The following is a 12,046-nucleotide window of genomic DNA, read 5'->3' on the forward strand; positions in this document are numbered from 1 at the left end:
TCGATTTGCTCCATCGCTCGCTCCTCCGATGTATCCGCATATGTGTTGTACAACAGTGATAATTATTTATTCAAAATGAATGCGCTAATCTATAAGGAATGTTTTATACTTAGACCTCTTCATTTCAGGTTCCTAAATGGGTGTTTTTGGAAAATGTTTCGGCCACGTCCTCCACAGCTCCTTGATTTTCTCACCTTACCATTACACCATGAGTTGGTTTGTTCATAAATATATTTTTTGCTCACAGATTTCGTAATGTTGTTGATGGAAGGAATATTGTCTGTTTTCCACTTACTAGCAATTAGTGTTCTTGTCGTAATGAGAATGGGACATATTGGGACACGTACTGATCGGTCCATTTTATCAAGACCCATGACATGTAGCAGCATTTCTGTGTTCTTTTCATTATTGTTTGCTTTACAATCTCTATAATATGTCTATGACGTAAAAGTATGTTCATACACTGTTCCTTGTTTAAAATTAAATAAAAATTTTTGAAAGCTATTATATAGCATTGCTCAATGCAACTATGTAACCATGAAAAATACATCTAGTTCAATTTAAAATTGAAGGGGTTGTATGGGGATTTTTTTGTAGACATGCTCAGGTCACACTAATAACACTAAGAAACCTATTTACTTTCCTTTCTCCTCTGCTACAGCCATTACAATTAAACCTACTCTTGCTGCTCAGCACCTACTGGTTTTGGTCTTAACGAAAGGAAGTGCCCGCTTGGCCACTGGTTGCAGAACTGATTGGCAGAGTGGCCACTTCCTTGCGCTGTGTCGAACACCAGGAAGTGCTGGGCGCTAAAGCAATGGCTGCAGCAGAGGTAGCAGGTAGAAGCAGAGTACTTGTTGGTTGTCTAAGCATATATACACAGAAATAAATGCCCCCCCCATACAAGCCCTTCAATAGCCCACCCTGAGAAAGAGCCATATATTTTAAAATCAGTATGTCTATGTGAGCATAATATAATACACTGCTCAAAAAAAGAAAGGGAATGAACTAATCGTATGAAATATTTATCAACCCATGGAGGTCTGGATATGGAGTCACACTCAAAATCAAAGTGGAAATCCACATTACAGGCTGATCCAACTTTGATGTAATGTCTTTAAAACAAGTCAAAATGAGGCTCAGTAGTGAGTGTGGCCTCCACGTGCCCGTATGACCTCCCTACAATGCCTGGGCATGCTCCTGATGAGGTGGCAGATGGTCTCCTGAGGGATGTCCAGCAGAACATTCTCCACGGTGTCTCCAGACTCTTGTGTAACTTCTGTCACATGTGCTCAGTGTGAACCTTCTTTCATCTGTGAAGAGCACAGGCCGCCAGTGACGAATTTGCCAATCTTGGTGTTCTCTGGCAAATGCTAAACATCCTGCACAGTGTTGGGCTGTAAGCACAACCCCCACCTGTGGATGTTTGGCCCTCATTCCACCCTCATGGAGTCTGTTTCTGACCGTTTGAGTGGACACATGCACATTTGTGGCCTGCAGGAGGTCATTTTGCAGGGCTCTGGCAGTGCTCCTCCTTTACAAAGCGGTGGCGGTCCTAATGCTGAGTTGTTGCCCTCCTACGGCCTCCTCCACATCTCCTGATGTACTGGCCTGTCTCCTGGTAGCGCCTCCATGCTTTGGACACTACACTGACAGACACAGCAAACGTTCTTGCCACAGCTTGCATTGATGTGCCATCCTGGATGAGCTGCACTACCTGAGCCACTTGTGGGGGTTGTAGACTCCGTCTCACGCTACCACTAGAGTGAAAGCACCACCAGCATTCAAAAGTGACCAAAACATCAGCCAGGAAGCATAGGAACTGAGAAGGGGTGTGTGGTCACCATCTGCAGAACCACTCCTTTATTGGGGGTTTCTTGCTAATTGCCTATAATTTCCACCTGTTGTCTGTTCCATTTGCACAACAGCATGTGAAATTGATTGTCAATCAGTGTTGCTCCCTGAGTGGACAGTGTGATTTCACAGAAGTGTGATTGACTTGGAGTTACATTGTGTTGTTTAAGTGTTTTTTGAGCAGTGTGTATCAAGTCCTATTCAAAAATTTTTTTTACATCTTGTTAATATTTATTTATTTTTTGGGGGGCAAATTTACCATTAACCTCTTAAGGACACAGCCCATTTTGGCCTTAAGGACACAGTCAATTTAAATTATTATTAAATATACAAAAGAAGAAGGAGCGGTGACCCGCACTACTCACGTTACTATTCAGTCCTGGATGAATTAAGAGGCTGATTCCAGCAATCCCGTGCTCAGCGGAAAACAACAACAGCATGGGTAAATCCTCAGAAAAGAAGATCACCGCGGCACCGGGTATGTGATGCAAATAAAAGGTTCTCTTTATTACGATATAGCAGGTTACAGAGGTGAACAGTCAGACAGGTTATTATTATTATTTTTTCCATCCACCGATCCATATGAGAGCTTGTTTGCGTGACCAGTTGTACTTCATTTTACCATATTAAACAATGCTATGCAATTACATATTACACAGCAACGTTCAGTGCCTTGGTAGACTTTATCTGCAGATTGCACAAGAGCCAGCACAGAGCAGGTAAGGGGAGCTCCAGCTGACATGGGAACCGATCAGCCTCCCGCAAATATGTTGCAGGGGTAGAGATCTGACTCAAATGCTGTCATTCAGCCTCCTATGTGCTATGATCACTAATGATCATGTCATTCACAATCTATAAAACGAGTACAAACGATAAAATGCCGCTCAAGACAAAAATGTCTTTAAAGGGGTACTCCGCTGCTCAGCGTTGTGGAACAAACTTTTTCCGAACGCTGGAGCCGGTGCCGGGAGCTTGTGACCTCATAGCCCCACCCCTCATGATGTCACGTGCCCGCACCCTCAATGCAAGTCTACGGGAGGGGGGCATGACAGCCGTCTCGCCCCCTCCCATAGACTTGCATTTAGGGGGCGGGGCATGACATCAAGAGGGGGGTGGGGCTATGACATCACAAGCTCCCAGCGCCGGCTCCAGCTTTGAAACAGTTTGTTCCAAACGCTGAGCAGCAGAGTACCCCTTTAAGTACCAGGGTACAAGGACTAACATGTATGTCCATTGTCTATATGGGGGTTAAAACAGGATCCAGATGAATCTTGTTTTTATTTTTTTTCGTCAAATCAAGGTTGATGGCAACAGGATATGGATCTTGTTCCATCCTGTTTGAGAGATTTTTTTCTTTTCTCTTTCAAGGTTGAAAAAAAGGTAACAGGTCTTTTCAACAGGATGCGAAAAATGTATTGTGAACAGGTCCTTACTCCGCAATGCAAGGAAAAAATAGTCCCAGCTCACCAGAATACGGTATAAAACGGGATACTTTATTCAGAACTTCTACAGCGACATACACACAGGTAGTAAACGCAGACGCATTTGGCACAGTTTCTTTGACATATGATCTTTGACAAATCATATGACCATGGCAGTACAGGAACAGATATTATTATACAGGGTGGGCCATTTATACGGATACACCTTAATAAAATGGGAATGGTTGGTGACATTAACTTCCTCTTTGTGGCACATTAGTATATGTGAGGGGGGGAAACTTTTCAAGATTGGTGGTGACCATGGGGCCATTTTGAAGTTGGACATTTTGAATCCAACTTTTGTTTTTTCAATAGGAATAGGGTCATGTGACACATCAAACTTATTGGGAATTTCACAAGAAAAACAATGATGTGCTTGGTTTTAATGTAACTTTATTCTTTCATTAGTTATTTACACGTTTCTGACGACTTATAAAATGTGTTCAATGTGCTGCCCATTGTGTTGGATTGTCAAAGCAACCCTCTTCTCCCACTCTTCACACACTGATAGCAACACCGCAGGAGAAATGGTAGCACAGGCTTCCAGTATCTGTAGTTTTAGGTGCTGCACATCTCGTATCTTCACAGCATAGACAATTGCCTTCAGATGACCCCAAAGATAAAAGTCTAAGGGGGTCAGATTGGGAGACCTTGGGGGCCATTCAACTGGCCCACAACGACCAATACACTTTCCAGGAAACTGTTCCTCTAGGAATGCTCGGACCTGACACCCATAATGTGGTGGTGCACCATCTTGCTGGAAAAACTCAGGGAACGTTCCAGCTTCAGTGCATAAAGAGGAAAACACATCATCATGTAGCAATTTTGCATATCCAGTGGCCTTGAGGTTTCCATTGATGAAGAATGGCCCCACTATCTTTGTACCCCATATACCACACCATACCATCAATTTTTGTGTCCCAACAGTTTTGGAGAAATCTATCCAATGTGGGTTAGTGTCAGACCAATAGCGGTGGTTTTGTTTGTGAACTTCACCATTCACATAAATGTTTGTCTCATCACTGAACAAAATCTTCTGCGTAAACTGAGGGTCCTGTTCCAATTTTGTTTTGCCCATTCTGCAGCACCTAAAACTACAGATACTGGAAGCCTGTGCTAGTATTTCTCCTGTGGTGTTGCTATCAGTGTGTGAAGAGTGGGAGATGAGGGTTGCATTGACAATCGAACACAATGGCCAGCCCATTGAACACATTTTATAAGTGGTCAGAAACTTGTAAATAACTCCTGAAAGAATAAAGTTACATTAAAACCAAGCACATCATTGTGTTTCATGCGAAATTCCCATTAAGTTTGATGTGTCACATGACCCTCTTCCTATTGAAAAAACAAAAGTTCGATTCAAAATGGCCGACTTCAAAAGGGCCGCCATGGTCACCCCCCACCTTGAAAAGTTTCCCCCCTCACATATACTAATGTGCCAAAAACAGGAATTTAATACCATTCCCATTTTATTAAGGTGGATCCATATAAATGGCCCTCCCTGTAGATTACTTTGGAAATGATATAAGTGCAGCATAGACAAAGGTCTGTGTATAAGTTCAGAGGGCCATTTGAAATGATCCCAATGACTGTAAATGCCAAAATGTGATGTGAATTTAGTTTTCTTATATATTTGATAACAATAGCATACTAGTTACATTATATAAAACATGGACATTATACACATAGTATACCCACACTTAGGCGTTAGGACACTTTCCCACAATATTATTTATAGTCATTATTTTGCTGCTTTATTTGTGAGCCCGAACCAGGTAAGGAAAATAAGAAAAAGTATAATGTAAAAAGTTGCAGATCTTCTATGTTCTTGATGCACTATTGGTTTTGGCTGACAAATTATGTAAAACACTGACCAAAATACACATGTGAAAGTATCCTTAGAGTTCATTGTACTAATAGTTACCTGTATTAATGGTTTCATAGATAATTCATTTAAAGCACTGTGTGCAATTAGATTTCATTGGCATTTTATTTCCTTAGTTCTTCCTGTTATCTTGGCAGGATTGTAAGTGCACACCATTTCTGGACATAAGTCAAGGAGTCTGCTCTAGGGATGGATGCCAGACCCAGGTCCTTAGAGGGTGTGTTCAGAAATGATAGGAGGTTCAGGAGCAGAAATGAGCTCTTTATAAACTGCAGCTGAACTTTATAGTTTACATAAGGGATTATATCCCAAGTGCAAATAGGAAAGTGAACAGATTTACTGAAATGTTATTGTCTAATTAAGTTAAAATGTTTTACATACTGAAGACCCCCGGGGCACACGTCATGATGCAATTCAGTAAGGAACTCAAATAACTAAACTTTATGAAATATAAAAAGTTTTGTTTTTATTACTATTATTAAACTTTAATACTTGTTTAACAATTTGTGGACTTAATTACCCATTTAAAAGCTTAAACATTTTTTTTTCTTGTTCGAGTATTCAAATACATTTTTTTAACCATTTTACTGTGATATATATGGCTTTATTTTTATGCCATTTTAATATTAATACATTTTGAATTTTTTTTGTTTGTCATATGGAAGGAAAGCGTAAAAACAAAACAAAAAAAACTTAATTTTAATGTTTAAATTAATAGTACAAATTATTATTAGAATACTTTACAGTCTGGATTCCTTCTGAGCCCTTGTTACTTTCCTAAAGAAAACTTAGATTTCATTCATGATATAATGAACATTATACAGAATCCCCAATCAGTCAGGATTGGCCCTAAAGGGTCTTGATAAACCTGAAGACTTTTCCCCCAACCTTTAATTCCACCACTAATCGGTACTGTGGATGAATGAGCTGAAAAAGCCAAATATTTTTAAAAAATTTGACCAGTCTAAATGACAGGTTATTGCAAAGAATTAGGTTAATGCACAAGACACAATTGAATGTAGCATAAAAAAATTAAAATATTTTGCTATCTGGATGTAATCTATACCAAATTCCAATCCAACCAACCTCTCTGCGAAATTTTAAAAGTGAGGAATCACCAATTTACAACCCTTACATAGAAGTCCTACCCTAAAGCGTACCTGTCTTATTACAGTAAACAATAATGCTTATATATACCGTAATACTGTTTAGGTCATGTAGATACTTTACATGTCTTTTATTTATGTGTCTAGCTTCTGTATTTGTCTCACAAATTCCTCTGTTCTGCTGCTTACTCATTCTGACATCCTCTGTTCAGAAAGGGGAATGTCCAAGGCAAGCACTGAGCCCACCCTCACTCACCATGTATTCACTTCCTCCCTGAGTCTGCTGTGCTGTGTAGGGTCTTTGCATCCAATTGCTGTAGGCTGCTCTGTAATCCTTTCTCACTGTTTTCAGACTAGATAGACAAGAGAGGAGTGAGAAGAGGACTCTAGTCCTGCACTCTCTTGAGTGATATGATAGGAGCACATAGGAATTGTTCCATTGAACAAAGTTTTGAATTAAAAATAAGTTATATAGAATCTAGACAGCTTTAATGGGGTGTACACATGTTGGTCTATTAACAAGGCAAAGAACATAGCCAGAACCAGGAAACAGCTGGTTAACAGTCAGGATAAATCCATTGTATCCAATTATTGTTAGAATCCCATTATTTTTTCCATTTCATATAGTGCTAATTTCAGTATTTCAACAGATTTGTAATATTATTCACAAATATATTCTAGTGATTTTAACAGATTCTAAATTTGTGAGGGCTCCCGCTATGGATCAATTAATCTCTCCCAGTATTTTTGTCAGTAAGTCAAGGTGACTCCTACATGACTTAGGATGTGTTCTCACCTGGTGTATACGCAGCGTATTTCATGCTGCACAAAAAATTTATGGCAGCAGCGAGAAATACACTGCATATTCCTTGCTCACTGTACACACAGGGCATTCCGGTGGCAGCCCTATGTGTGTAGTGAGTTTTGGAGGCGGGGCCATGTGCCGGCATGACTGTGATGCGCGGCTCTGCCTCCAAAACTCACCACACACATAGGGCTGCCGCCGGAAAGCCCTGTGTGTATAGTGAGCAAGGAATACGCAGTGTATTTCCTGCTGCTGCTGAAAAGTTTGCGCAGCATGAAATACGCTGCGTATACGCCAAGTGGGAACGCACCCTAAATCATCCAGGTTCTTACAAATATGGGCATGGATGCTATATTTACTGATAATATTCAAGTTTCTGTTTCTACAAGGGAAAGATAAGAAGGGGACCCATGATGAAATGTCTTCAACTTTGGGGGACAGTGACCCATCATATGCAATAGTCAAATGCAGGCTTGTCAATTTCGAACTAGCCATTAAGATGTTGAAAGTAAAAACACAGTAAAAGTCCTGCTTCTGTCTCTGTGTCTGCAAATGTGATAGCCAACCATGTCATGACTGCCAAATATCAGCCAAAAGTATTTCTTCATATCACAAGAGAGAGTTGGTGCTATTATCCACAACGAATTGGAAATGAGAAAGCTGGCAGCAAAGTAGATCCCAAAGGTTTTTACAACCGAATAAAAGAGGACAACACCTCTTCACACACAACAGGGGAAAACTGACCTCCTTAGGCTTTCAAGTAATGCCCCATCCACCCTATTCACCTGACCTGGCTCCTTAGTTGTTTAACATTCTCAAAAAAACAATTTGGGACAACAATTTGGGAATGTTCTGGAGGCAAATAATGCTGCAAATGTGTGGTTAAACCAGCAGTTGGAATAATCTTTATTTGCAGGGACTTAAAGTCATGTTCCAAATGCTGTTTCCGCTCTGCGAGGGTTGGCCACGCCCCCTCGTAAAATCATGGCCACGCCCCCTCAGTGCAAGTCTATGGGAAGGGGCGTGACAACCGTTTCCCATAGACTTGCATTGAGGGGCCGTGGCCATGATGTCACAAGGGGCGTGGCTGACCCCCGCAGAGCGGAAACAGCGTTCGGAACATTTAGTTCCGAACGCTGGCCAGTGGAGTAACAAGCTGCAGGTCATATGTTGCAAACATTGACTTCCTGGGGGTATATATAGAATAGTGTGGCAGTTACAGCTCCATAGCTTAACTTTTTCTAAGTAAGGCCTCAATTCTTATCAGTACCCCTACTGTAGCATAATGCAAATAACATATAATTTTCATCTTATGTTGTCTACCAAATGTTTCCAGTTAAGTAGTATATAAATTATAATACCCAGTATGCATCTGATTACTTGTACATCCTGAAAGATCCATTATGTGGGATGCAATACACAGAGGCATATATCAGAAGTAGAACAAAGCAGCAATGATCCAGCACTTGAAATTACGAAAAAGCTTTATTGAAGATTATTGGACACAAGTAAAATCGACCATACCATCAGACGCTTTTCGAGCGCATGCGCTCGAAGCACGTCTGATGGTATGGTCGATTTTACTTGTGTCCAGTAATCTTCAATAAAGCTTTTTCGTAATTTCAAGTGCTGGATCATTGCTGCTTTGTTCTACGTTGGAGGTGCCCTGACGGGCACGGATCGGAGGTGGTGAGCTGGCAATATCCTATGTTTTGTTTACATATCATAAGTCACTCAGCAGTTGTCTATCTGCAGGAGACCGGTGCGCTGGAAGACAGAGTGGAGCTGCAGGGGAGCAAAGTGAGAGGTAAGTAGTTTTTTCTCTCAATGTGTGGGAAAAAAAACATCTTCCTTGTCATCCCCTTAAAATCCAACAATGATTGTTAACAGCTCACGACCATCAGTGACTTGCTAGCAGCGTTCTTGGCATGGAACAAACAGCATAAGAAAGGAAGTTGTCCAGCACCATGCAAATATAGGAATGCACCTGCTTTATTGATATCCAAAATCCATATGAAAACACATGAGGAATACAGCAAAATAACCGACAGGTTTCAGACTTTGTGTCCTTACTCATGGTGGGAACAAATTTTAGTAAATATATTATAGAAACATAGAAACATAGAATGTGTCGGCAGATAAGAACCATTTGGCCCATCTAGTCTGCCCAATAATCTGAATCCTATCAATAGTCCCTGGCCCTATCTTATATGAAGGATAGCCTTATGCTTATCCCATGCATGTTTAAATTCTTTCACTGTATTTGCAGCGACCACTTCTGCAGGAAGGCTATTCCATGCATCCACTACTGTAATATAATTTAGTAAATATATAGAAAATATGGGTTTCAGTTACTTGAGAAAGGAAAGTCATAAAATCCCAATGAACAGCAATCTAGTTGAAGTACCTCAAGACATACAATATGTCTGCCGTTTCACTTTCTATTTTTCACTGTGTAGACCCAAGAACTGCAAAATGTTTTCACAGGGAGCAGATGTGGTTTGTAAACTTGTTATTTATAAGTAAAGATTTTCATATGTCCTTTAAGGTCTTACTGCAGCCTCAAACCATTCCTTTACAACAGCTTTGTTCTGATTGACCCATTTGGCATTTGCCACTGTCTTTTCTATGACTTGATCCAGTGCACGAGTTGCTGTGCCAAAACCAACTTCTTTATTGTCCTCTTTAAACTGTTTAAGCTGGTGAAAGAGTGTGATAAAAAAAATGTAATCATCTTTTCAGAAATATGCTTTTACGGAAAGGTTATATACTACAAAAGTACATATTAGATTTCAACACATTAGTGCAATCTCTAGCTAAAGAAAACAAAAAAAAGATAGGTTGGGTTGAAAATGTCTAAGTAGCTGATCAGACATTATGTATGATAAAACTATATAGAGAATTTATTTGCTTCTTTCCTGACACATTTTGATGAATTTCTTAAAACAATTTAACTTACTTGGTCTAATTCAAATTCTGAGGAGAATCTTCCAGAGATTCCAGTAATAAGATTACCAAAGGATGAAGAATCTCCAAAGCTACCAAAGAAAAATGAATCAATTTACATTTTCTATATGTCACCAGATTTCTCTACCCCCCTTCAAAAAGCAGGCACTTACTTTTGGAAGATTTTGGCCCAGTTGGCTCTGACAAAGTCCCAGACAAGATTTTGGCCTAACACATTATTAGCAACATTGGTAATTGTGGTAATTGTATCTTGTCTTCGGATTTTCGTGGGATCCAAGGAAAACTCTAGCAGTCTGGTAATTGAAAAAGTATAAAGTAATTAACAAAAACAGATCGTGTTAAAGCGAACCTGGTGGCGGTGAACTGCTGGCACTGTTGCATAGATTACAAGAAAATAATACCTGCCATACCTTTATATATAATATCTGTCTGTATATTTTATAGTGTGTAAAAGTGTCAAGGAGGTGTGGCCTAGGGCCTGCTGTGCCCCCAAATGCCTCGGTATGCGGAATCCCCCCAACCTTCCTATTCATATATAGGCAGGGCCTGGCTTACACCAGTAAGTTACCTGCTAGAATCCTGCACATGCTCTGTTGCATTCAATTGTGGCTCAGGCTCAATTAGTTTAACAAGGCTCCACCACCCATTGAGGCTGTGTTTTAATGACTCCCCACATCTGCATCGCAATTAGATATGACAGCGAATGCGTAGGATTTTAGCAGGGGTCGGCAGTGTAAGTCAATGCAGAACGTGCTTGTATCACACAGAAGGTGTAAAATTGGTGCTTGTGAGGCTGGTGAGGTGTTCACTTTTTTTCTAGGATGGGCACTTTAAAAAAAAAAAAAAGCGACCTTTTTATTTTACATTTTTTTAAATTTATTAATATATGTGTATTACTTAATTTAATTTTCATTTCTTACAATGGGGGCACAAGTGAGCAGGTAACACATTTTCTATGCATTCCCTGCTGTCCCCATATACAGATCACTGATAACAATGATCTAATAGTAATAGCCCATTATATCACTGATACCAGTAATATGTATAGCCAGGCATGGAAAAAAAGATGCAGATTGGATCTTCTTTGTATGTCTCCAGCCCCACTAAAGGGCCAGAGGCAATGAGAACCCTGTTATGTCATTACTCATGTCACTGGCTTCCCCAGCAAATGCTCAAGTTTCTGCATTTCATTCCTTTAAATTTGACTACTTGGAAAAAAAATAACCCACATGCCTTTCTGTGCTGACCCTCATTAGAGAACACTCGATAAAGGTATAGTCACACGTAACGGATGGGCAGCGTATTTTACACTGCGGATCCGCCAGTGACCCGACCCTATAGTGTGGCATCTTTTTCTAGGAAAAACAATAAAAAAAATACATTTAAAAATAGATTGAATAAATCTATTCAACTTATTTACCTATTCAGAATCCAGGGTTCCTTACTACATGCCAGACCTGACCGGAGTTTGTCAGCCTCTTGTGCATTAGTGGTGCTTCTGAACATTTCCCATGCAAAATCCCACTCTTCTACTCCCCCTTGAGCTATTGCAGTGCAGTAGATGGTGGACCTTAGATTTGGATGGATGCTGTTCACATAGAAACATAAAATAACATCACTTTGTCACAGTTTTAGCAGGCATTTCAATTTACCATCCCAATAAAGCTAGCGCAAATAAGAATAGCTGACATAAACGAGGTAGGAAAAGGGAAGGAAAACAGTGGACACTTAAAAGGTTTTTGTGGACTAACCATGTAATGAAGGGTCATGAATTTAGCGACTCATAGGTAAGATTTACTATGCGCTTGAAAGTCCATACTAAGTGGTTACATAGAAATTTTGGCTGAACAACTTTAATAGAGCAATAGACTGGTCCCTCTTATGGGAAATGGCCAAGTAACAGTGAGTATTTTTGTTGGTACTGGAAACTGAACTTGAATGTGTATCT

The 12,046-nt window shown here is 40.1% G+C and overlaps 1 protein-coding gene across 2 annotated transcripts in view; it reads right to left on the minus strand.

The window, feature by feature from the left end:
• Positions 1 to 9,067: 9,067 nt before the first annotated feature.
• LOC130368390 (aminopeptidase N-like) overlaps positions 9,068 to 12,046 on the minus strand; it is a 70,956-nt gene continuing 67,977 nt past the window's right edge. The window contains exons 19-22 of one of the 2 annotated variants that reach the window (XM_056571978.1): positions 11,519 to 11,686; positions 10,251 to 10,391; positions 10,091 to 10,169; positions 9,068 to 9,830 (exon numbers count right to left, since the gene is read on the minus strand). In XM_056571978.1, the coding sequence (XP_056427953.1) occupies positions 9,675 to 9,830; positions 10,091 to 10,169; positions 10,251 to 10,391; positions 11,519 to 11,686 (544 nt within the window). In that variant the 3' untranslated portion in view covers positions 9,068 to 9,674. The remainder of the gene's footprint in view (positions 9,831 to 10,090; positions 10,170 to 10,250; positions 10,392 to 11,518; positions 11,687 to 12,046) is intronic. The other variant, XM_056571979.1, reaches the window with a different exon arrangement.

The sequence above is a fragment of the Hyla sarda genome, chromosome 4 (assembly GCF_029499605.1).
Source record: "Hyla sarda isolate aHylSar1 chromosome 4, aHylSar1.hap1, whole genome shotgun sequence".
Classification (NCBI taxonomy): Eukaryota; Metazoa; Chordata; class Amphibia; order Anura; family Hylidae; genus Hyla; species Hyla sarda.